Source organism: Rutilus rutilus (assembly GCF_951802725.1).
Source record: "Rutilus rutilus genome assembly, chromosome: 1".
In the NCBI taxonomy this organism is placed as follows: Eukaryota; Metazoa; Chordata; class Actinopteri; order Cypriniformes; family Leuciscidae; genus Rutilus; species Rutilus rutilus.
Window position 1 is genome coordinate 29,295,929 of NC_140209.1, and position 27,192 is coordinate 29,323,120.

Below are 27,192 nucleotides of genomic sequence, written 5' to 3' on the forward strand. Positions count from 1 at the left end.
GTACATGGATTTTAATAGTGAGACTTTTGATTTTGTAACCAGGCTCTCCAAAAATTATATAAAAATTTGGACTTTTATATCAACCAATATATCGGTTATCGGCTTTCAATTATAAAGAATTATCGGTATCGGCCAAAATTGTCATATCTGTGGCATCTCTAATTTTATACTAAATACTATATTTTATACTAAAAGAGTCTAAAAATAATACTAAAATAACTCTGGTCAGTGGTTCTGGAGCTTCTGCATTATTTCTGTGCTAAAATAATCCTGCGACACTACTGAATCTACAGCGTCAAGGCAAAATGTGTTAGCTTATTTCTTAGGGGCTGTTTACACGACAGCGTTTTCAACTAAAAACGTAAAACTTTGTATGCGCTTTGGCTGCTCGTTTACACGACAACGGCGTTTGGGGTGCCTGAAAACGCAAACTTTTGAAAACGGGTTTCAAAGTACACGTTTTTGAAAACGGTCTCCGTGTAAACAGTAGAGATGCGCGGATGGGCTATTATTTCATCCGCAACCGCATCACAAAAATCATCATCCGTCCGCCATCCAGCCGCACCAACGTTTTTGACCAATTTTCAAAACCGCACCCGCCCGCCATCCGTTGATTTGTGTATAGATATATTTTTCATTTGATTGGTTCAACCGCCCGCCACCCGCCCGAATTTAATTAAAATATTATTTTTCGTCACGTCATCCGCCCAATCCGCGGTTTATCCGCGGAGTCCGCGGCTGTAACCGCCAACCGCGCATCTCTAGTAAACAGCAAAAAAACGCGAATCTCTGAAGACGATGACGTCATGCACAGGCGTATTTCTTGTTCAGTCTGTAGTGTTTCATCGCCATCTACTGGTCTGGCAGCAGAATACAGCGTTTTTAGTCGTTTTCGCGGATCATTGTGAATGGGGATCGTTTTGACAATGGTGTGCGCGGAAAACTCAAAGGAAAAATGTCTCCGTTTTAAGGATATCTTTGTCGTGTAAACGTACCCTAAATTTGCAGTCTGGTCGGCATAACAATATAAAGACAATAGACAGAATATATTTCTATTGTGTTGTCTTTGATGGTTGTACACAACAGTAATGTTGCTCATGAACAAAGAACTTATTAACTGTTATTTTAAATGAAACAGTCCAAAAGACTCCGGGCAAATGGCCCAATGAATCATTCACTTGTCACTCATTTATCATTAAGTCATCAGTTTCGTCATGTCCATATAAATAAACAAACCTCTACTCATAGCTCTGCAATTTCATATAAATGATCTATTTGCCTGAAACTTCCTCTTCTCATCTAACCCACAAAATGTCAAAATCATAGACTTTCATTGCATGAGCACAGCTGAAGACTCATTTAAACCAGTACGTTCAGTCAGTTGTGAATATTACACAGCACTTTACCACCATCAAAGCAGCTAATTTTACAGTCAAAGTTGAGGCTTCAGATTATGGACGTCCTCCTCCATTATCAGGAGGCTGGCCAGAGTCTATTATGTGACTGACCAGCTTTATGACTTTATGACAGCTCATAAACACAAGCACCAGGAGAATTCAAGGGTCGGACAGAAGCTTTATTGCCAGGAAAACCTGCCTTTAAGGTTTTTGGTGAGGTCACGATGCTGTTCATTCACAAAACTCAAGAGAAGCTTTGCGTGTCAACTGTAAACTTGCTCACATTGTAGAGACTAAAGATCAGTGATCCTCACACACTTTTGGACCAACAAACGTGCAATATCTATAAATATATTTGAAAGATATTGCTCTCATGAGATGCAATTTCTAGGCGATAACAACATGGAATTTTTTTTGTTTTTTTAAAAAGTTTGTATTAGTTTTGACTTAATGCTTTAATGACAAAGAGAATTATTTTAAAAACATTTGCACTAACGAGGAGCAATATCTATACAACTAAACATTTTAGAAAAGAGCATAACAAAACAAAAATATTCTATAACTTCTTAAAAGTTGCCTGGGCATGACAATTTTAAATAAATAAAATAAAAATAAAATAAAATAAAATACAATTTTATTGATGTATATTTTTTTTCTTTTTGTCATTTTCTAACAGTATATTAATACAATTATAATAATGATAAAAATCTCTGTTAATTCCAGGTTTTCCATGTTGTTTTTGCATTTGCTATATAGTCATTTAATAAATATTAAAATGAAAAAGCCCTGCTGTTAGCAGGTTTTCAATGTGACGAATTTATTGCATTAATGTACGGTAAAATATTTATTGCACAAGTCTGATGTATATATAGGGAACGAGATTAGCCAATGATTCGAGCCGAACTTGCGACTGATCAGATACTCTTGGCCACAGCTCTGATGAGTTTTTGTGAATACACTGATGTGAATACCCAGAAGCTGAAGCTCTTACTGGTTCTGATGCAGCTTCCCAGGCTCCGCTGGACGTCCTCTGTGATTCCCCGCACCACGCTGGCGTTTGAGGGCACGTAGGCCAGCTGCAGGTCGCACAGTATGGGCGGCAGGCCGCTCAAAGCGAATCTGTCGTAGTATGTTACATTAGGGTAGTTGGTGACGGACACGTTCTGCCGCAGGATGATCAGGGTGGCTGAGAAGAGCAGAGGCAGTGCGACCTCCACCAGCATGACCAGGATCTGACGCTTCTGGAGACGGAGAGAAAGAGGAGGTCAGGGATGGATGGATGGATGGATGGAATAAAGGTTATGTAGATAAGGGTGAACGGATGGGTGAATGGCTGTACATTACATTAAAAAAAATTAAAAAAGAAGAAAAAAAAAGCAATAAAATTTATTGAAAGTATGGACAGAGGCTGGAACGAGAAGGGACAATGATACAAGCCAAATTTGTTTCTCAGCAGATGCTCTAACCACTATGATACAAAAGTGTTTGTTGGATTTTTATGAATACACTTCTATACTTTTAGGCTGATTTAAAAATAAAATAAAATAAAATAAAATAAAATAAAATAAAATAAAATAAAATAAAATAAAATAAAATAAAATAAAATAAAATAAAATAAAATAAAATAAAATAAAATAAAATAAAATAAAATAAAATAAAATAAAATAAAATAAAAACAATTCAATTCAATAAAATAAATTAAAATAATAATAATAAAAATGTTGCCATTTTATTGACAGAATGGACAGAGGTTGAAACGAGAAAGGCCTTGGTTCAATTAAGACATTTAAGTAGTTTTTATAAACATGCCTTATAAAGAAAAACATTACTGATGTGCATCTTGAGACAAAACAATGACACTGACATATTTGAAGAGATATCAGTGCAAGTTACATTCAGTTAAAACAGCTCAAACATGCATTTTAGTCCGCGACTAAACTTGCCCCCGGTTTCACAGACAAGGCTTTAGTGTCATGTCAATGCGTCATGTGTAAGTAAGCATGAGCCCACACAGCACCTGAGGCTTGATCTGGGGCGATGAAGAACGTTAGACCTCTGATCAGGGTCAGGAAGGATATAATCTTCTATATATGTCTGCTTTAATGAGGCGTGAAGGGGCCAGTGTTTATTGGGGTTTCCTAGCAACAGCTGTGTGCAAACAGCCCTCTATCACGAGGGAATCGGGACGCTTCTTGCAGCACTATGATCGAGCTCTATTGATTGTTCAGAAAGTTCAGTTCTGATACACTTCACCTGCTGCACATGATCTTACACAAAACAGCAAATCTCCACAAGTGTGCCGAGCAAAGATCCGGCATAAGGGAGAATAATAATACACACATGAACACTCACGCAACGATCAAAGCCATGTATCCGCGGTAAACAACTGAACAAGAAACTCTGAAATCTAATCTAGGAGGACAAATACGGGAAGGAACATAGAAGCTATTTAACAGGGCAAAAGAGCCGGCGAGTTAAATCATTACAGCAAATAAGGTGAATGGGGGTAATGATTACATTTCAACACCAAGCCTTGGTTGTGCTTGTGTCTTTTTATTCGCCGCAAAATAGTTGAAACATTTCCTTGTTTCTTCAAAAATAGACTTGCTGTAGCATCTGAACTGTAATATCTGGTTTCAAGAAACAGTCTTTATAGATTTATTCTGATGGAATTTTCCGGCAATCCGTGTTTTCAGTGTCATCCGGTAGGGGGCGCTGTGACATCTTATGAATGAGTACTGAATCTCCTGATCAAAACACATGCGAAGAAGATGCAGAAACAAGCGATATCATATCAGAGAATGTCTAATAGGAAGAGAATTGGCACTCTCTGCTTACTTCCGGTTTCTGGACTGACTGCAGTAACACGTCTCTGTCCATGCGGGGGCGCTCGCAGGCGAGTGCAGAATGAATGGAGGTCTATGGCGAAAAACCCTCAAAATCCACTTTTCTCAGGATATAATTTTTTGTCTAGTAATTTGAATGTTGTATTCGAAAGGAGATGCAAAGAAATTACACATTGCTGGGTGTTAGATTTTTTAGAGTCACTTATTTGCTTTAAAAAGTCTTTTACAATGTCAATGACGTCAGAATGCTGACGTCATTAGCAGAATGCTAGCGTGTTATGGGCAACAACAACTCAACCTGTAAGAAATCGAAAAGAAATAAGTACTCGTTCATTCAACTTTCGACCTATAACCCATGTTGAACTTGCAAAACCTACAATAAAATCTGAGATTTCTCAACGGCAATCGGGTGAAAGAGACACATTTAGCCGTCTAGCCCCATAGACTCCCATTCAGTCTGCACTCGCCCGCGATCACCTCCAGTGGAATTCTAATGGAACTGCAACCAAGATCGATACAATGAGGCTAATAGGAAGTGCCAAGGCTCTCCGTAGACGGGCTCTGATCATATGTAATCATTTGCCTAATGTTGTAATGTCGACCCAGGACGAGGTTAGGACTGTAGCCATGGTTCCATTACCCTTCAAATTGCGCAAATTGAAATTGAAAATTCTCCCACTGGAAAACACGTCAATTTCGCGAAAACTCCCATATATGGCAAAAAAGTTTTATGTTTGGACAGAAGACGAGACTAAAGGAATTACGGGAATACTCACAAAGAAACATCGGTTAATAGAAACGCCGTCATTTCGCAACAGTTTTATCGACATTTAGAAAGCGTCGCAAAAGTTTTGAGCAGCTTGTGAAGCTTTAGGGGTGTTGATGGACTCGATCTCCTCCATCTGTGTTTTTGATCATCGTTCTGAATCCCATCTGGATGAAGTCTTTGACAAAAACGTGATTTATGAAACTTAACCACATTCAAGTGTTGATAAAAAAAGAATGCATGAAGCTAGAATAATTTTTTTTTTTTTTAGCAGAGGGTCTGTTCTTTCTTTTGATCTATTGCATGTTCAGATATTCATACAACAAAATATTATTTGGGCCATGAAACTTTTGTGAAAATAATAAAAAAATGCTGGCGATGGTTGGCAACTTTTTTTCTTCTTTTTTTTTTTTTACGCTGGAAAGAGTTAACCTAGGGTGATTTTTAACCCTGGGTTAACATAATCCTGGGTTATCTCATTGCATGTTTCACATTGTCATACTTTACCCTGAAGGATTCATTTTAGGTAGTTGATATATTTCACAATGCACATTTGTACATCCAGGGCTTCACATTCTTATTTGCACGATTTATTAACATCAATTGGATGAGCAGAACGTGCCAAGAAGAGCATGCAACCCATTTAACCAGCGGCTCGTCCATCTTTCAAAACACTCTGGCTGTTATAACTCTTCTAAAACATGCTAGGAATGCTAGGAATCATAACACAACGGGTTTATGTACCAAACACATGAATATTTAACTGGGCAAGTTTGGAGGGAGTTTATGATTGTTTGCCAGGTGCAAAACACCTTACACAACTGTCCAGAACAGCATTTTATCACACAGTACACCTCTGATGCCGTCATTTGTGGGCTTTATAACCCAAACTTAACCGTATTGACCTACATATTATATGCTAACGTTAAAAAAATTGGGGTTGGTAAGATTTTTTTTACAAATTTAAAAGAAGTCTCTTCTGCTCATCAAAATGGCATTTATTTGATTAAAAATACAGTAAAAACAGTAAAATTGTGAAATATTATTAAAATTTTAAATAACTGGTTTCTATGTGAATACATTTTAAAACATTAAAACGTAATACGTATTCAAAGCTGAATTTTCATCATTACTCCAGTCTTCAGTGTCACATGATCCTTCAGAAATCATTCTAATATGATAATTTGATGCTCAAGAAACAATTTATTTGAAATAGAAATTATTTGTAACATTATAAATGTCTTTACTGTCAATTTTGAGCAATTTAACGTGTCCTTGCTGAATAAAACTAATTTACAAAAAAAAAAAAAAAAGCCTTTACCGATGCCAAACCTTTGAAAAGTAGTGTATATCAATTGCCATAAAACCTTATATCCAATATCCAGCTATAAAACAAAAGAATATGAGCACATACATTGCACTTATAAACCAAATACTCACTTGCTGAATATAGTTCTTCCACAGAAGCAATCCAAACTGCTGCAACACGGCCATTTTCGGTTTACAGAACTTCACAACCTGGACCGAGAGAAAGTGAACATCAGGTCACTGCTCAAGAAATGTAAGGAAACCCATATCAGGGCTATTCCTGGAATTTCACTGTTTCACAACTACATTCTGAGATAACAGAATAACTATAATATTCATGTTTTTTCAGATAAGAAACAAGAAGTTGAGAAAATTAACTGCTATTTCAGTTCTGATTGCACAACGATGACATCACGGTTTTCTCCAGGGTGGATATATATATATATAAATGAACTAAATAACTTTTTTGCAATAAAAATAAACCATCACTGAACTTAAGCTGGACTATGATGCTATATTCTTCTAGATCTGCTGTACAGCCGAAGCAAACTTTGCTGCATTATTTTCCTGTTATCTCTGTAAAGCTGCTGGGAAACAATCTGTATTGTAAAAAGCACTATATAAATAAAGGTGACTTAACTAGACAATGTGGCCCGATCAAACAAGGACTACTGAAAGTAACTGAGTGTGAAGACATGTCATGTTGTTCAGCAAGAAGGCCAGTTTAACCTATAGACACTGAGGGGAACGCCATCTCCCATATCAATCCTCAGATTAAAATTTCACCTGATTTGACCTTAGATAAAATACATCTTCGTATTTAAATGTGTCAGTGATATGCATGGGACTATTTAGCACTAGTAGTATTTAGTAAATGCTTGTCGTTATTAAACATACAGCAGGGTTAATATTACTGACGCGGCAGTGACATCATATTGATGACACTGCTTTGGTGCCCGTCTAGTGCGTTTATTCAATTATAGTATTGTATGCTTTTATTTTCTTTCTTTCTTTCTTTGAAATAACAGCAGTCTGTCTGTTTTACATCAAACATGCATCACGCTGTTTCTCTCTCTCTTTGTTTTATGCATTCGATTTTTTTAGTCTGATCGTTACGAAGATCTTGTGATTGATTCGAGAACTTGTTTATCAACCCAATTCCCACAGCATAACAAACACAATAGAAAACAGGCAGGCACGCGCGCGCTCGTGCACAGCTCACCTTACACTCGTCTTATCTGTCCTGCATAGGGCTCAAATATCGGCTCTTTCAGTCGGAAAGCATTGGATTGATGTTCGCAGTCAGCTCGGCTCAATCACGGACGAATTCCATCAGGAATTATCACTCATAAGGGCGATAATAACGAGGAAGATGAAGATGATGACATTGCAGCGCAGCGGCCGTGCCGTGTGGACACAACAAATACGGTCACGTGACCTCGGCCAGCTGGGCGGATGCTCGCGGTCATGTGACTGTAGTGACAGACGCAAAAACGTCACCGCGCATAAAAATGAAACGAAAATTAACAGAAACAAATGTACATTTGTCGTGTTTTTATGAATTGTTTTGGCTAATACATATATACACGTGCATATAAACATACGTGTGTGTATAGCACAAGTACATCTCGGAGACGTCTATTTGATGTCTGCATTTACATCTGCAAGATGTATTTTTTAGTGTTTGCTCATCTGCAATACATCCCTAAGACGTTTCCTGTTAAATGTAATTTAGAATGTAGATTTAGAATTTATGTAAAACTGCTTTTTCTACTATTTTTTTACACAGCAGATGCTTTCCAGATTAACAGATCTTTAGCAGACATCTTACAGACGTACCTGTACTATATGGTGCTGTCAAATCGATTAATCACGATTAATCCAATCTAACATTAAAATTTGTTTACATGTGTATATAATATATATATTTATATACATTGTTTGTGTATGTATGTGTCCGTAATTATATATATATATATATATATATATATATATATAATTATGGACACATACATACACAAACAATGTATATAAATGATCTTTATATACATTGTTTGTGTATGTATGTGTCCGCAATTATATAATTACGGACACATACATACACAAACAATGTATATAAATGATCTTTATATACATTGTTACAGTGTTCTTATATATATAAACAAACTTACTATTATATTTATAACATTTTTGTATTGTGACTTCAGTTGAAGTTTTAAAACTAAAAAAAATATCTCAATATCTCATATATATCAATATCAATATGCATATTCTAACTTTATTTTTATCAGTTTTAAAAACATGTAAATCAGGTAGTCAAATTTTTTTTTTATCTTTACTAGTTTACTTTTTTTTCCATTATAATTAAATAACATCTTTAATCGTTTAACAACTGTTTGACCAGCAGTTGCTCCTCATCAAACCAGTGTTAAAAAAATCTTGAGGTCTGTGCTAAAGCGTGATACTTCGAGTTAAGTTAAATCGGCAGTGCAGTGAATGTGTGCAAACCACAAGTTCCCATCTGTATGAAAAAGAAACACTGTAGACATGCAAATGTAACTACTGCATTGTTTTATTGTGGTTTTCAGCATATAACAAACACATGTCTGTTTTCAAGTTCACATGACCTTTCACAGCTTCATACATTTATTTATTTACAGTTATAAACAAGGAACAATTATTTACAGTCGCAATCCTTAGTGATGTTCGACATACAGTACCAACAAGACCTGCACAAAAATAACTTAATGCTTTTAGTGTCATAACCTCAATCAGATGAACACTCACAAATATATATGTATGGTTGATTGTTCAAGCATATCAAAGATAAAACATGGAGACTCATTCGTTACGAAGCAACATTTCGCTTTCCAGCATCGGTCATAAAAAAGTGCTCGGTGTCTCTCGAGGTCATTACGAAAAAGCATGTCAAACCATCACATTCATCGGATCTGTCGTAAAAAAAAACACATGGAGTTCATACAGATGTGCTGTACGTTTGCAGGTTTCACAGGTCAAAACATCAGTGGCATCACAAGCAGACAGAGAAAACGGTATGAAAATCGTTAACGTAGAAACTTTGGCAGAAGATTTGACGAACGCAAAGCAATGCGCGAATACACAAAACACCGGAGTTCGAGATAAATAATCGAGATACGTGGCGAGAAACATCCGCGTAAACAAACCAGTTCAGTTCGGACAGTGCATTAATCGGCATGAAACTTCATGGATCGAGTCGCTTTCCTCCGTAGCTGCATGTAAGTTCGTAAAAAAAAAAAACATTTGCACATTTGATAAACTACAATAGTCAGTTTCTGTAAACAGTCCGGTTTTAAATACTTACGAAGACGCAACACAACGTACACGAGACTTCAAAAACAGAGACAGTTCCAGTGATTTCAACACACTCTTCGGCATTCATCGCGTAGCTTGTCAACAGTCAGGAGCTGAAGTGAAATGCATTATGGGAAGAAAAAAACATGACCTTTGTTCTTACTTAAAAAAAGCTCAGAAACGGACGCGAACTCACGCCCGCGTCCCTCCGAGATAAAAAGCACCCGTGAACGAAAGTGCTCCTGGCGGGCGGCCAGGAAGTGACGCGTTAAGGGACAGCAGCCTCCTGTCGATCACAGGCTGAGGAAGGCCAGGTTGGCGTCGCCCTCGTCACGCTCCGCTTCTCCTCCGCTGTGAGCCGCAGTGTTCTTCCTCTTCACCTGCCGGCGGGTCCTCGGCGCGGGCGCCAGCAGGAGACGGAAACCGGAGAGATTCTGAGGAGAGACCAGAGACGAGGAGACGGACGGACTGGGAACGCTTTGGATGGAGGAGTAGCCCGAGCTGCGGCGGTCTGTGCAAAAGGTGCTCGATGAAGAGGAAGAGGATATGTGGCGTATCCAGGGTCTGCTTCGACTGCTGGTCTCCTCCTCTTCCTCGTTGGGTTCCTCAGAGAGGCTGTCGTCGTCGTCGTCGTCGCTGGAGAGAGCGCAACAATGTCCCTCAGCGCTCTCCGCCGGCAGCTCCATCTGCACCTCCATCACTGAGACTGGGGCAGAAAGAGAGACAGTTGCTCATCAAACTTTAATGAACGGGACTTAAACTCAAACATAATGCAATTTAAAAGGAATAACCATTTTTTTTATTTTTCTTTTTTCCATGATGCACAAAATGAGATTGTAGGCAGAAAGTCTGAGCTCCTGTTTTCAATACAACGAGAGTGAGCAGTGATTTATACAGGCGAGCTCCAAAACAGCACCATAAATGCCACAACCTGTGAGCTTCACATCAGCTGAAGCTTTATGTGAGGAACAGACCTCTCAAATGCAGTCGCATTTTTTTTTTTTTTAAGTTAATCTGAAATAATTTTACTTTATAATTTAAATTGAAATATGTAAAATATTTAATTAATAATTTAACAGTGAAATAATAATTCAATTGAAATATTTTTCCAATTAATGAGATACTAATTAAATGTTATTATTAAATTAACAATTTAACAACTGAATTAAATATTAACTTGTTTTAATAATTTAATTAAAAAGACAGATTTTTTAATGTAATAATTTATTATTTTTGTAATTTAAGTTACAGAGTTAAAGAAATACAGGACTGGAATGACATTAGGGTCATTTCTGGGTAAACTAGTTCTTTAAAAGTAATTGAAAATACACACACACACACACACACACACGGATAAAAGCGTCTGCTAAATCACTGAATGTAAATGTAAATTAGGGCTGCACGATATTGAAGAAAATTGCGATATGCGATACGATAATGCTTAATGTGTGTAAAATAAACTTAAATTATCTTTAAAATATATTTAAAATTATATAACCTACAAGTGCGTTTCACATTCTTTTTGTGACAAGAAAACATCCCTACAGCTTCTGAAAGTGAACAGCAGTGTTTTACTGTAGCATAAGAAGTGTTATTTTAACATCAGTGTAAACCACGGGGTTCAGGTTATCCTACATTAGGTCTATTTAACAACAGAAACTGAATAATCAAATGTAAAAATAAAACACTGCTTAGTTTTCACTATATTAATTAAATATATATTGATTCTTATAAAGCTACAAAAATTTGTCAGCCAAGAGCAGTGAGTGATTTTCTCTTTGTCTTTTGTTCATGACCCTAGTTATTAAAGCCATTGTGATATGCATATCGTGATATATACATTTGCGATATTTAAATAATTTCGATATATTGTGCAGCCCTAATGTAAATAATGATCACGCTAGCTGATATATAACACAACGATGTTGTGACACTAATGTGACTCGTCACGCATCAATGACAACTGGTTTTGTCTTAATGTTTTACTGTAAGATGATTCAGAATATGATGCAGTTGATATATGAGGCATCTCACCTTCTCCGTCCTTCTCGCCCTCGCTCTCGCGGTCTCCTTCGTACCCCGAGCAGGAGGTGTCGAGGCTCCAGTCCAGCATGTCTCCCAGCAGCATCTCCTCCTGGCTGGACAGCTCGGCTGTGGGAGTGGCCAGGAAACTGCCCCTGTGCGCCTGCATGCTGTCCTCCCGCCTCCTGCTCAACACACACCACAACAACAACGCATTTAAAAAGTCTGTTTTACACACACATCTAACAAAACATGGTCTTCAAGATGCAGAAAAGTGAGAAATATAACAGGATTACAGATGCATTGATAACAATTTTCAGCTATTTGCAGGTGCCAAAATGTTTATATGAATAGTAACGTATGACAGCTGACCTTTTCTGTTTTATTTATTAACGACATTCACACTAAAATAAAATCAGCCATAACAAAAAAAAAAAGAATTAAAAAAATATATATATATATATATATATATAATTTGTATTATATATATATATAATTTGTGTTATTCATATATATATGTATATATATATGGTAAAAAATATACTGTTAGAAAAAAATACTAATTAATAAAAAAATATATTATCTCTCAATATCAGATATTCATTCAGTATATTTTTATAATAAATAAAATATGAATAACAATATACTAATTACTGTTAAAAATATCTTGTCAATATCAGAAATATAGCCTGATACTGATCATTGAAAAACACACACACACACACACACACACACACACACTCTGTCCTGTTTATAGGATCTGTCTTTATATTTTTGAGTGTAATAGTATAATAGATCAAATATAGAACAATGAGTTGTGTAGATGTGGTGTGTACAATTGTATTGGTGTCAAATGTCAATTTTCTTTATCATAGTTAATTTAACAGTATTATCTAGAGTTATAGCGCCCCCTAGAAACAGAAATGAATGTATCGGTCTTGGTGTCCATGTCCTAATCTTGCGATTCCTAGATATTTGCACTCACAAGAGGGCTACGCAATAATCGTAGCTTTTTTTTTTTTTTATTTAAAAACAGAAAAATTGTATCCGTCAAACTTCAGGATTAAGACACTGATATTAGGCGATACATCCTCCCCCTCTATCCTGTGTGTAGAGTTTGGTTCACACACCTCTTGCTGTTGCTGGCGGGCGAGGACAGGAAGGTGTGCATCTCTGTGATCTGACTGCTAGCGCTGGACTCCTCCACCTGCGGCTCCACCTCTGGCACCTCCAGCACCTGACACAGCTCCTTAAAGCTCATCACCTGACACACACACACACACACCCTTCAGAGGACACACTTCACATGATCAACCCAACGAGAGCAGACTCTGAGACACTCACCACGTCTCTGCTTATCTGCTGGTACGCATCATCCTCGAACCTCTGCTTGACCCCCGTCAGAGACACGTGTCTGTAATCTTTGGGCACATCTTGACCGAAACTGTGAATGCAGTGAAGGAGACTGGTGAGTTTGACAACCACAATATAATCGCCAGATATCAAGCGGTCTGGCTTTAAAGACACCATGAAGTCAAAATCATAGACTTTCCTTTCTAAACAATAATATCATTATAGTAGATTAATGATGAGAACGATAAAATATATAAAAATATATATAACTAGTAATTAAATCTTGTATTAAATTATATATCATTATTAGCAAGAATAATAACTAAATATAAAATACTATATTTTACTAATTAATTATAGCATAAAGTGTTAAATATTATAACTAATAATATAAAAACGAATAACAAAACAATCATATAGCCTATTACAACTCATAGCAATTAATAACAACAAAAAATAATTCGATTATTCGAAAATGATTAGCAATATTAATAATAAATACATACATTCTACATTAAAGATGCGTTCATATATTAGAAAATAATAACTAAATTAATAGATACGAATTATTATAACTAATATAAACAATGCAACAACATGCAACTAAAGATTAATAAAGATAAACATTAATAAAGATAAATATTCTTACGCAAACCAATACAATTTTGTAACTAATATGGAAACAAAAACAAATTTTGTAACTAAGTTAATAAAGATAAACACAGATAATAAATATTACATTAAATAAATTGATTACAAATATTCATTAATATAGAAACACAATAATGAATAAACAAATATTGTAATTATGATTCTAATTAAATATCGACACTCACGTTTCATGTGACAAGCAGTTATTTTTGTAAAACAAAAACCTAAATAGGGCTGCAACAAACGATTATTTTGATAATCGATTAATCTAACGATTAATCGGCTAATCGGCGATTATTTCGCCGACTAATCAGTACGTTTGGAACGATTATTCAGCTTGTTAAATTAGTTAAAACACTGAGTTATACATGTAACTAGGGCTGCAACAAAAGATTATTTTGATAATCGATTAATCTAACGATTATTTGAACGACTAATCGGCGATTATTTCGCCGACTAATCGGTAAGTTTGGAACGATTATTCAGCTTTTTTAATTAGTTAAAACACTGAGTTATACATATTCTAATTATAATAAAAAAAAGAAAAATCACTTCAGCTTTTGAAATGGTTGTTTTAATGAACTTTGAGCAACTAAACAGGTCATTCTCTTTAAGTTTTCAGATTTCTGTCCAACTCAAATCACACAAATGCTCTCTAAGCATTGGTTAAATGTTCTGTTCTCTTTCAATAGAAAAAAATAAACAAAAAATAATCAGCTGCATTACAGACAAACTTAATCTGCAAACAATTATTATAAGTAATAATAATTGACATGACAATTGAGCTGACAGTATGAAAAAGTAACTGACATGATATTCTTCATAACATCTCCTATCGTAAGTATTCATGAGTATGGAACAAAATACAGGCAAGTGATAAGACCGTAATACCTAATAGTCTTACAATAATAAAAACAGCCCTGACTCCTAAGCTCGATCAAGCTTTATTCTATGCAAAAATAAATCACCACATTACTGTAATTATATTATTATTGTTAATCAGGGTTTCTGCAGGTTTCAGTAAGTCAAATTTAAGACCTTTTTAAGACATTTTAAGACCATAAAGATTGAAATTTAAGACCTACACGACACATTATCCAAGTTAGATAGTTACCTCGGGATCATTAGAGTATCTATTAGGGCTGGGTATCGATTCATATGTTACAATTCGATTCGATTTCGATTCTCGATTTGATTTTGATTCTAAATTAGATTTCGATTCGACTCAATGAATACTTAATACAAATCCTATATTTATTAAAAAAAGAAAAAGAAAAAAAAGTGAACATAAGTTTTCAAGTGTTTAATTAATAAAAAGAAATTAAGAGCTACAAACCTGTATATTAAACTTTTTATTTTAGGTACACTTGGGTACATTAAAACAGAACCCAACTCTATATTTCAAATGCATACAATGAATAGACAGGATTTTGATGCAAGATGAAAAATTGATGCTGAAAATTGGACAAGTCAGAACAGTCGCATGTCTTGATCAAACAGGTTAACAATCCTCACATAAACCCATATAAAAACATTGCATATCATTTTTATCTGTGCCCTTCCTGTCTAACAGCTAGGCCATATACAGAAATTGAATAAAGTTATCAAACAGTCTGCGCTAGAGATGTTATTTCATGTTGCTGAAATAAATGTTGCTATTATTTCATCCGCAACCGCATCACAAAACTCATCATCCGTCCGCCATCCATTCGCACCAATTTTCAAAACTGCACCCGCCCGCCATCCGCTGATTGGTGTATACATATATTTTTCATTTGATTGGTTCAACCGCCCGCCACCCGCCTGAATTTAATTAAAATATTATTTATTTAGAAAATAAATGTCGGGCCCACAACATAATCGCAAAATTCTTCAAAGAAATCGCAGTTGCTAAGAAGTCTCATCCTGTGCTATCTGACGAGAATGACAGAGCTGTATTAAAAGTCATCGCCGGAAAACAAGTAACGCACGAGATACTCGAGCAGCAAAGCTTCAGTTTTCTCAGAGAAAATGCGAAAGGCCCACAAGATGAGACAACGGATTTAGTCCAAAATCTAGTACGCATTTAAAGGCATCAAAGTCTATTTCAACCTGTAGGCAGGACAGTTACACCTTATTTAGGAAAAGTCAAAGTCCTATAATGTGTGCTTGATTTAGAAGGCAAACCCAGAATGCATTGTGACAAGCTCAATAAAAACATTAACTGAAGACGCTAGAAGGAAATAGGAAATGTCAAAAGAAATATATCCCATTAGGAACTGAAAAGTACTGATAGAAAATAGCTTTGCATTTACAAAATGCACTATTTCACCCAATGTCTTTGCCAATTAGAGAATATTTTTAGCTTAGCAACATGCTAGCACCAGCTAAACTCCTCAAACCCAGAGGAGATGCGCCTCATAAAGGGCAAGAGTGACAAGCACAGATAACGTGTTAACGCCCGTCTGACTGCACATCACCGGCTCCATGGAAACACCACTTCTCACAACCACTAAACTTCATTAGATGAAATGCATGTAGACAACTTTGCGGATAACTGACGCGGACACTCACCACTTGACGTAGAGCGATAAAGCACAGGAGACCAGATCCTGCTTGGAGAAGCCCGTGTTTTCCTCCAGCTGGATGGGCCACACAGGAACTGTGGAGAAACGGACCGGGGAAAACTTCAATAAGGCTTGTACAAGTTAGTGGAATGGTTCAGCCCAGTTCTACACTGTAAGTTTTACAGAAAAGGTGCAACACTCGCTCTAGAGGAATAAACTTGAGCTTTATCAGTTAAATGTCTGACGAAGGCCTTGAGAATGGCAATCTAGAGTGAGCGTCGCAACTTCTCAAAACGAGATGAACATTTGATTTTTGGTTGCAGCTCTTCTTCAGTTGGTGCAGTATTTTTATGTAAAAATTACTAAAACTTGTTAATTGGTTAACTAAGTTAAACGGTGAAAAAAAATCAATGGTTTATGGTCAATGGTTTAACCGCATTATATGCAATTTCACTGTAGAATACCGTCAAATTCATGGTTCCGATAACTCTTTATTTTGAAAGCCGGTAACCGATATATTGGCCGATAAATCTAAGTCCAAAGTTTTATATCATTTTTGAGAGCCTGGTTACAAAAACAAAAGTCTCACAATTAAAAGCCATGTCCCAAACACACTCTTATAATGTTCTCATCACGATTTAATTTAGCCAATATGACAGACTTGCTCTGCACTTTTACTGTATTTTCCTTTTTTTTAAGAGATTCCAATCATATTTCAAGCAATTTAAAATTCAAAAACAATAAATAAATGTATTGCCTTTATTATATCGGCCAAATTTTCTTATCAGGCCAATAACAATAACATTAAAAATGAACATATATCGGCCAAAAACGATAAGGTGGCCATTTAATTTATGATGAAAACCCGTAAAGAGACAGAAGTTCCTGTGTGACATCACATATGATTATGTTTTGTATAATTAATTGTTTCAAAAAGTCAAGTAATTGTGTTCAAGTGTTTTGTGTAACATGTTCTGTTGTTTAGTTCATGTTTATTGCAGTTTTTAGTGTTGTGTGTTACCCTGGAGGTGTTTTGTGCTTGTGGGTATTTGACCCTGAGCAGTGAGCACCATCTATATTTAACAGTATTGACCATGTTTTATGTTTAGGGTTCATCATAAGTGACTTGATGGTCATGTGGGTTTCTAGTTCTAGTGGCTTCCACCTGTTTTATTGTGATGCTCATTGGTACATTTTAAAGTAAAAAGGCATATTTTGATACTTCAAGTACTAGGTATTTTAAAATGACATCACTGGGCATTGAAAAAAAAATTCTTGATTCGATTCCATTTCAAAACACAAGCTTGCTTCAATTTTAATTCATTTGCAAATAAATAAGGTACAGCAAATGTACATTTTTCTCAAGGAAAAATGTTTAGTGAAGTTTTGTTCATGCATGAACTGAAAACTGCACAGACTAAAAGATCGATTAAGAAACAATATCCATTCATCGAAATGAGAATCGATTAAAATCAAGAAATCCTTATTTTTAACTCAGCCCTATAAAACTGGAAACACTGCCACGGTATTTTTACAGTGAAACTACAGTTGCCAGCGTTTTACAGTAGATGTAACGTGATATTTCTGGTGGGATGGCGCTAGTACCGTAGTTGTGCAGCGCTCTGGTGAGCAGCAGGATGGCGCTGGCGAGTCGGGCCGGCCCGGGAACGGTGAGAGGCGAGCAGAGCAGAGAGAGTTCACAGATGTATTTGAAGAGGTGAGAACTGCGTCGCTCCGCAGGGACCAGAGACAGCAGCACTTCCCCATAATCCAGCACTGTGATGGTCTGAAACACAACATTAACACAGAAATCAATTACTGAGCACAAGAGCCAGGGCTCCACGAGAAGAGCTGCTTGAACAGACCAACACACACACACACACACACACAATTATGGAGAGTATCCTTGTAAACGCAGTCAGTTATTTTTATACTAGAGCTGTCAAGCGATTAAAAATGTATGATGTGTTAACTAATTGATCACATTAAATATAGCTGAGAAATTACCCCCAAAAGATAGTTTCAAGTCATTATTGTTGTTAAATTAGAAAAGCATCAAAACCACATTACAAAAAGTAGCTTTAGAAATAATAATATAATTATAGTAATAAATTAAAAAAAATCCAGAAGCTGCATCTGAATTGGCGTGTAGATATATTTACAGACTGTTTATCACAGCTCAGAGGTGGAATGAATGCATTTACACTTGTGTAAATAATGGCATGAGATTAATGGGTTTTAAATGGGTATTAAAGGGACAGTTCACCCAAAAAATTTAATTCTGTCATTTGCTCTCCCTAATGTCGTTTCAAACCTGTATGCCATTCTTTCTTTTGAGGAACATAAAAGATAATTTGAGAAACGAATTGTGAAATTTCACTAATCTCTCAAATTTGGGTGTCATAACCTAATTTAATAGAACAGAAGGTTAAATGGGTCAAAACCCACAAAAACATAGCCATTTTATGTATTTATCATTTGTTGTGGCAGGCCCAGTGAATATTTTGGCAGGTCAAGTACAAATTTGAACTACTGGCCCTTTTTTTTCTTCTTACTTGCACTGCCAAAATTTTCACTGAAAAGAAAAACACTAAAACTCCCCAGTATTGAGCTCTGAGAGCAAATAATTCATACGAGTGTCAAAAAGGCTTGCTTTGAACATCCGAGATACTATCTTTTATTAGATACAGATGATATTAGTTTGACTTTCAATTTTTCCACTTTCTGAAATATGGGTTTTACTAATAAAATGCCGTCTTTCATCATCTGGTACGCCTTTGTCATTACACTACTGCGCATTCAACAGGAAGCCCCAATGTTCAAACGTAAAGCAACTTCATATTTTTTATTTTTTTTGCTTGAATACATTTTTAAATAAAAAACATTACAAGCAACATTATTCTAAAAGCATTGGCTTTGCATATCAGTTATCGGAAACAATCTCTATCTTTATTGACTCTCAATTAATTAGTTTTATGCTAACATGCTTCTAAGAAAGCTGTATGGCACTCAAAGTATCAAATAAAATATTGAGTTAATATAATAATATCTAGAAATTTCCTATGATATTATTTGTAAAATATCTGTATATACACAAACAAACGTTCGATATACAATTAAGAATATATGGAATTTTACTTAAATATTTCAGATCTGGGCAAAATAATTATTATAAAATACTGGCTTAATACAATTAATTTAAATACTGATTTAAAAAAAGAATAATAATGCATTTTAATTTGATTGCTGGTCAATGTTCAATGAAATGCATTTAAGGTCAACATTCTGCTCAATTATTATTATTTTTTAATATTATTAAGAGCATTGCAATGCCATCTGGAATAACCTTTGCATTGAGAGACGAGGTCTTAAAATGCCATTTAGACTGGTTGCTCGCTCAGCTTTGGCGTCGAGCTCTAAACCTCAGACACATTAATCTGAGCTGGTAGTCTATAATGAGGTTTTTGTGTGCTGGAGTGAAAGCAAACAAGAGTCCTTCAGTAACTGACCCGTATCTTCCCGTCCAGCACGGAGATGACCTCCCCCATCATGCGCACCAGGTCTTCATACTGATAGGTGTTGTCAGTGAGCCACACCGCCTCACGGATGGTCAGGATCTCTTTACTGATGTATCTGAGTCAGAAGATAAAAAAAAAAAAAAAGTGTTCAGTCTAGATTAGAGCTGCATGATTCTGGAGAAACTAAGAATCAAATCTTTTTGTTTCAAATAGAGATGATGATTCTCCCATGATTAGAAACCGACAACTAGACAAAACAACATGCAATTTACAAGAGGTTGACAAAATGTCAATTGCTGCAGTCCATTTAAAAAAGATTTAATTAGTTAGTTTTTTTATTGAGAAATCGGTTTTAATGAATGATTCAATGACTCACTCAAAGATTACTCATTTCATTACTTGATGAATCAATGTTTTTGAACAAATGTCTTGAATGAGTAATTCAATGACTCACTCAAAGACTTAACTCTTTTTATTACTGGATGAAACAATGTTTTGGAACAAATCTCTTGAATGAATGATTCAAAAATCGCCTAAAATCCCAAACCATAGTGGACGTTATCAAGTGCACTCATTCAATCCCACAATGCACTGCAATGAGTGTACAACTGATGTACACTCAACGGCTAGAGAATACCCATAATGCACTGTGATAGTCATGGGGCCAGAAGATGGCGCCCGCAGCCGAATCATCCCGCCATCTATTTTCCAAACCGCTGGTTCAGTGTGGCTACAGCGTAATATCATACAGGTAGAAATTCCTATATAATTGATTATTAAATTGTTTAGTCAAATTTATAGTTTTTACGCCAGAGTTCAAGATAAATCTTCTCAATACTACTGGAGCTGTCAGTTTGATAAGTTTCAAATGATTATTAATCAGCACAAACTACGCAAAAGTGCTAGCCCTTCCGGCGCACTCATACCCCTTTTCCACCAAGGCAGAGCTGGTGCTGGTTCGGAGCCAGAGCCTAGTTTCAAATCGGTTCTTTGTTTTTCCACCGCCAAAGCACCAGCTCCAAACCAGTAAAACTGGTTCTTAAGTAGCACCAAATCATTGCAGGGTCTAGAACGGAGCCAAGGAAGAACCGCTTGCGTCAGAGGCTGGGGGCGGGGTTACCATGGCCAACAAGACTGAAGAGAAACTTGTGACCGCCATTTTTAAATAGCAGCTAGTCGAGCTAATAGCAGCTCGATTATAATATCCGTCTATGTAAGTTACGGCGAGCTGCACGAACGCGTTGGATTCGCCGTGTTTGGATGCCGATTTATTTTCGCAAACCCATGAGCATCCATAGTAACGCAACGTCTATTATTGTTGATGCCTTGTTCGAGATGCATCGGAGCAGCGTGGACCGATCAGAGCTGCGGGAGTGTTTGGAGATCATACGACTCCTTGTGCTTTTTGATCGCTTTCGCAGTGCTTTGATTTCATGTGCTGATCGTTCTGCGAGAAGCCGATGCATGACTCGAACAAGTCTGGTGTGTTTGTGTTTGGCGCTGCCGCACGCGCGTTGCTGAGCAACATGATACGTATGCAGTGACGTAAGATATAGCTCTGTTGTGGCTCTCTGGCCGGTGGAAACGCAAACCGGTTCTTAGTAAGCTCGTCAGTCGAACCAACTCCGAACTGGCAATAGCTCTAGCTCTGAACCAGCACCCGGTTCTTGTTGGTGGAAAAGGGGTATCAGTGTCCGAATTCACTCACTCGTTTTCATTCATTCCTTCAAATAGACTATATAAGTGGAGTAATGTAGCTAGACTCACTCATAAAGACTTCTTGATTCATTTACAGGATGAATACATTTTTTAACGAATCTCTTGAATGAATATTTCAATTGCAAATACGCTCGTTGTGAACGTACTCGTCAAAGGTTTAATAGACATAGTCGAATCGTTGTGATTTAGGAAAAAGATTGCGTTGGGTGGTTGAATTAACATTGCAATCTTTTAACGATTAATCGTTCAGTTCAAGAACACGATCAGCAGAGCGTCTCGTTGCTCACCGAGTGCAGATCACCATGCAGGCGATGCCCAGGAGCTGCAGCTGGGCCTTGGGCACTGAACACAGGCTCAGATAGCGGTCCACGCATCCGATGGTCACATGCAGCACTTGACTGGAGAAGTCCTTCATGGTGGTCACCTCCACCAGCCAGTCCACCAGTATATACCTGCAAAAACATACGGGTGATGAGAGTAAAACATGAAGCTGAAAAGCAAAGGACACAGGATTTGTTCAGAATCAGTGATTCAATAATATATATATATAATATAAGAACTAAACACACTGTGGCCATCCTGACCATCATTTTATCACCATAAAATGCTGTAATAGTGCTTTAGTAATTAGATTCAGGGGACAGTCTGCATTTGTTTAGCCACCACTAGGTATTAGAGATAAGTATTGAATATTTGCAATATATTCACAGGGATTTTGCTGGAAATATAAAAGCATGCAACACTATAAAAATAACACTTATTTTAATATTTTAATATATTATTATAGTATGTATTAATACAACTTAACTTTAACATTTTAAATATTCATTTAAGCTTTAATAATTAAACTAACAAAACTGACAAACACACATTTCTATATAGCTATAACTGATTTATTTCCATTTTAGACTTCGTAATTTTAGCACTTCAAATTAAACTTATTTAAGTTAGTTACCATAGCAACATTTGTAAAATAAATTAATAAAACAAATACATTTTTTCCTCCCCATCTAATATTTATATTTTCTTTATTTAAGCTTTATTTATAAATCACAGAAAATGATTTTGGTAACACTTTAATATAAGGTTCCATTTGTTAACATTAGTTAACTACACTAATACTTGTATTTGTCGTTGTTAGTTCATGTTAACTAATGTTAATTTCGACATTTCATAATAAATTATTAAAATCAACTGTTGTATGTGTTAATATTATATTTAATGGACCTGAACTAACAACAAACAGTTAACTAACATTAACAAAGAATAAATTAGTGTAACAATAACAAATGTATTGCTCATTATGTTAATCAATGCATTAATGAGACCTTATTATAAAGTGTTACCATGATTATTAACAGTTTTAGGGTCTAAAAAACGTTTGCAACCCATGTTAAATAATAATAATGATGATAATAATAATAAAAATAAAAAAGTTAAACAATGTTAATAAAAAAAAAATTCATATGCATTTCTATTTATGTTTTAAAGTTAGACAAAACAAACAAATGTGACTTTCAAGCCAAGAAACAACAACTTTAAAATCCCCTGATATTGCAGGTTTTCCATGACTGTATACTGTGAACACTGTAGGAGTATTTTGAGATGGGCGTTTGTCCAAACAGTTGATGACGTACCTCTTAGTGGTAATGTCCTGTCCCTGCAGACTTAGCGGGTACTGCAGGGGTGACGGCCCGGAGTGGAAGAACTGGGCCACGAGTTCAGCGCAGGCCCGCGGCTCCAGACCCAGAGGGTTAGCGGTGCCACATGACTTCGCAAACGCCAGCTGGGAGATCAGAACAGACAAGTTAGATAAACATGAAACCCTGTGTGTGTGCGTGTGTGTTTAATATGGCATCACAAATGAACAGATTTTAACAAAAAAAAGCATCACTCTTCATTTGAAGAGCCCCCATCCAAACCCATTTACACACATCAGAGTGGCTTTCAATCTGGCACAGCTGCTGATTATTACAAGTCAATGTCAACAATGGCAGAGAAAACCTCCAGATGAGATAACAGGAAATATGACGCATCTTTCCCAGGGTGTGCACTTCCATTATGAGCGCACTCAGAGCACTGACACTGTGAGAATGGAGGAATAATGGAGACGGATGGTTGGTAATGACTTCACCAAACACCCCATCACAGTCATCATTTTCGAAACAACCAAGGTAAAAAAATGAAAATAAACTGAAGGCTGAGCCATCCAAGGAAAAATATATTTTATAAAAATGTATTTTATGTGCAGCTTTCGTTCTTTTTTTTCTCAAGTCAAGTAATTGTTTTTGTTCTCAAATGATGCACAAAAAATACAGCATATTAAAACTACAAATAAAAAGCACAATTTGTTATATGACAGCTGGTTAAGAAAAAAATATAGGTAGGGAAAAATTGACAAAAGCAACAAAAAAAAATTCTTAACACAAAACAGCATTTGCACTACTAACCTCAATCCATTATTTTGCGTATGCCTTGGGCGGGAATTATTTAAATGGGGGATACATCACTTTGTAGGCTAAAACGCGGAGTTACATTTTAGCACTTCCGGTTCCATCGTCCCAAAGACCATGGGTTTTTAAATAAGGTCTGTGGTGAATACAAGCTCAAGACAGTTTCACGTTTTATTCTACGGCATAAAATACATCAGTATTACCCCCCCCCCCACTCGTGATTTTTTTAAGCGGTTACGTGTCTTGAAATAGGCTGTTGCTAACAAGTAGGTAAATGGGACTACAGAGGCTGTCGAGAAGATTAAAGGATAATTCCGGTATTTAACACTTTGAGTCTATTTTGTAGTTTGTTTTGGATGAACAAGAGTGGTGGACAAAGAAATGTTGACAATGGTTCCTGTCTCGACTTTTTGACTATTTTAGAATTGCCCATGACCGCTTTAGAATGGGAGTCTATGGCCATGCACAAACATGTCCTTAAAACAACCCTTAACGTTCGGTTTCAAAACTGTGCATTTTTTTTTTTTTTTTTGATAATCCAAAAGCCAATTGGAAAATCCTATTGGGTTTTTGTCGAGGGAACCAGCGCGATGCGAACTGCAGGTTGACCTACAAAGTGACATCATACCTGCACCACTCTTATTGTGACGTGTTTGTTCCCGGAACAAAACTCAAGACTACAATGGAGGCGTTTCAGGGAGTTCAGAGACAGTGTTACTGATATAGAGAATAACTCCCTCTGGAGTGACTTTGTGCTTTGCAGATCTTTTCATGCTCAAACAGCAACATTACTTACACACTAAAGAAAGTCGAACATGTAAAAAAAGCATAAAAGGTCCTCTATAATTTTCTCTACACGTCATTTCTCCAGTCACCTGAGCTTCCCAGCATCCTTTAGCAGCGTAGTCCCTGAGTGTGCGCATGCACTGCAGATACCTGCCGGGGTCAGCGATCTGAGGACAGAAAATAAACCAGCGATCAGCACACAGCCTGCAGAGATACAGGAGTCACGTACATCACGAGCGCTGAAGAAGCTCTTACCGACGTGCCGCGGTTCATTTCCCACAGCAGATACGAGCTCTGCACGCTCCCGCAACGAGCCGACTCCTTCAGCATGGACGTAGCCTCCTCACGCTTCTCCTCATCCTGACACACACACACAGAGTCACAGATTGAGTTAACACCTGCCGATCAAGGGGGTTACGGGAGAACCAGAGCGGAGCTGCACTCATTAACACAAGCGTTTCTCTGGGACATATTGTCTGGTTAGCGGTAGCATTAGCCATCAGGCAAGTGTTATTTAAATAAACTCCTGATGTGCTTACAAACTTTCATTTTCATTTTTTGCATTTTTAGTGGGGTAATTTACGAGATACATCCTTGGATCCATTAGCGCCTGCACTAAGCCATTGGGCTGATATCTCTAAATAAGCTCTAACTTGAATAATGTTCGACCAAGGGGCCAAAATGTATTTATTTTACAAATGTTGCTTTGGTAACTAACTTAAGTTTAATTTGAAGTACTAAAATTACGAAGTCTAAAAATGGAAATAAATGTGTGTTTGTCATTTTTGTTAGTTTAATTATTAAAACTAAAATGAATATTTAAAATGTAAAAGTCAATTTGTATTAATACATACTATAATAATATATAAAAATATTAAAATAACACAGTGTTCCATGGTGGCTAAACAAATGCAGACTGTCCCCTGAATCTAATTACTAAAGCACTATTACAGCATTTTATGGTGATAAAATGATGGTTAGGTTGGCCACAGTGTGTTTAGTTCTCATATTATTTATGTTGGACCAATTAGTTTGGCTCGAGGTCATGGTGCAAAGGACCCTAGGTTGATTTTACTCCGAACCATCCCTTTAAGTTGGGTGTGGGCTGCTTATTTGATGTTTTCTGTGTATGGACTTCATCATTCGTGCATTCGATGCTACTTCGAACCATCCCTTTAACCATGGTAATGATGAACATCATGTGGATGTCGGAAATTCGTATTCACGCTCTATTTTGAGAGTATAAACCATTCCGTGATGCTACAATGAGACTGGTAGTATTGTTCATCCGTTTACACAATCAATATCAGATTAGGCGGCCATCTTTTCAAGAACAAAACCAACTCACATCAAACAGCTGGAGGACTCTAGCCATGCAGTAATATAACATCCCTCTCCGTTCCTATACAGACCAGAAGAAAGAAAGAAAGAGACATTAGGATGTGTTTAGAACTAGATGGCATCTGCGTCATGATTGACAAATATAAATTGGATAAATATGATTACATAGATTCCGGTCAATTTTGTTGTCATGAGAGAGGAACAAAGAAAAGAAAAAACAATCCCATACTGACAATATTTTGAGGAAGAAAAAGAAATGTAAACCAAATGAATATTTGGAAGAAAAAAATATTTATCAACAATTGTGTATTTTATTTATGTGTGTATGTGTGTGTGTGTGTGTAATTCTCATTTAAAAATCAGATGATTTTAATAGTAAACAGTATTAATAACTAAATTAATGAGAAACAAACTATGGAAAATATGATAAATAATTCTTGGAGTTTGGGTTTACAATAACCAGCTAATTTATATAAAAAAAAATATATATACAATTTATTGTTAACAATTTACAATAAGGTTTCATTTGTTAACATTAGTTAATTGTATTAACTAACATGAACTAATCTAAACCACGAGCAATACATTTGTACAGTATTTGTTAACGTTAGTTAATACAAATTCAAGGTTAACTCATGTAGTTAACTAATGAAACCTTATTGTAAAGTGTTTCCAAAAAACTAATACTCAGTTAGTTAATACTTTTTTCAGTTCCCAATCCGAATTTGGTCTCGTTAAATACCTACTTTCACTCTGTAACATATATCCGACTATAAACTTAATTTTTAGCTTAACACTTGCATTAAGAGCTGTAACATATGCAAATCTAAGAAATGTAAGCGTGTACTGGGCCTGAAGGAGTTGAACTGTAGTGGAAGTGAATGCTGGGAACTCCAGGAATGTCTCACCAGGTTGGTCTCACACTCGGCTTGGAGTTGGTCGTACACCAGAGCTTTACAGCAGCCTCCAGACATGGACCAGGGCGGGCGGATGAACAGCCAGATGAACGGCTCGGCCAGCGGGGACCTGAGGCTCTCGGCCAGGCTGAAGTATCGAGACGCCATGCGGCCGCACAGGTCGGCACGACCCTCCTCGCTGAGCGACGCTGAAGAACATGCACACGTCATTACAGCTCTGATCGGTCACTCAGACG

General features: G+C 36.5%; 2 protein-coding genes and 1 long non-coding RNA gene across 5 annotated transcripts in view; all 3 read right to left on the minus strand.

Moving 5' to 3' along the window:
- abca3b (ATP-binding cassette, sub-family A (ABC1), member 3b) overlaps positions 1 to 7,756 on the minus strand; it is a 49,683-nt gene extending 41,927 nt beyond the window's left edge. Inside the window, exons 1-3 of the mRNA XM_084388247.1 lie at positions 7,540 to 7,756; positions 6,450 to 6,527; positions 2,389 to 2,638 (exon numbers count right to left, since the gene is read on the minus strand). Coding sequence (XP_084244373.1) covers positions 2,389 to 2,638; positions 6,450 to 6,503 — 304 coding nt within the window. The 5' untranslated portion in view covers positions 6,504 to 6,527; positions 7,540 to 7,756. The remainder of the gene's footprint in view (positions 1 to 2,388; positions 2,639 to 6,449; positions 6,528 to 7,539) is intronic.
- Positions 1 to 27,192, minus strand: part of LOC311278113 — a 415,099-nt gene that overhangs the window by 137,279 nt on the left and 250,628 nt on the right. The gene's annotated exons all lie outside the window — the stretch shown is intronic.
- The window catches only part of ccnf (cyclin F), a 39,987-nt gene continuing 21,669 nt past the window's right edge, over positions 8,875 to 27,192 (minus strand). For all 3 annotated transcript variants that reach the window (XM_084388303.1, XM_084388305.1, XM_084388304.1), the window contains 13 exons: positions 26,948 to 27,144; positions 26,047 to 26,100; positions 24,954 to 25,058; positions 24,788 to 24,865; positions 23,097 to 23,245; positions 21,747 to 21,911; positions 19,732 to 19,855; positions 17,828 to 18,008; positions 16,230 to 16,317; positions 13,017 to 13,116; positions 12,803 to 12,936; positions 11,685 to 11,857; positions 8,875 to 10,356 (listed from right to left, as the gene is read on the minus strand). In XM_084388303.1, coding sequence (XP_084244429.1) covers positions 9,944 to 10,356; positions 11,685 to 11,857; positions 12,803 to 12,936; positions 13,017 to 13,116; positions 16,230 to 16,317; positions 17,828 to 18,008; positions 19,732 to 19,855; positions 21,747 to 21,911; positions 23,097 to 23,245; positions 24,788 to 24,865; positions 24,954 to 25,058; positions 26,047 to 26,100; positions 26,948 to 27,144 — 1,961 coding nt within the window. In that variant the 3' untranslated portion in view covers positions 8,875 to 9,943. The remainder of the gene's footprint in view (positions 10,357 to 11,684; positions 11,858 to 12,802; positions 12,937 to 13,016; positions 13,117 to 16,229; positions 16,318 to 17,827; positions 18,009 to 19,731; positions 19,856 to 21,746; positions 21,912 to 23,096; positions 23,246 to 24,787; positions 24,866 to 24,953; positions 25,059 to 26,046; positions 26,101 to 26,947; positions 27,145 to 27,192) is intronic.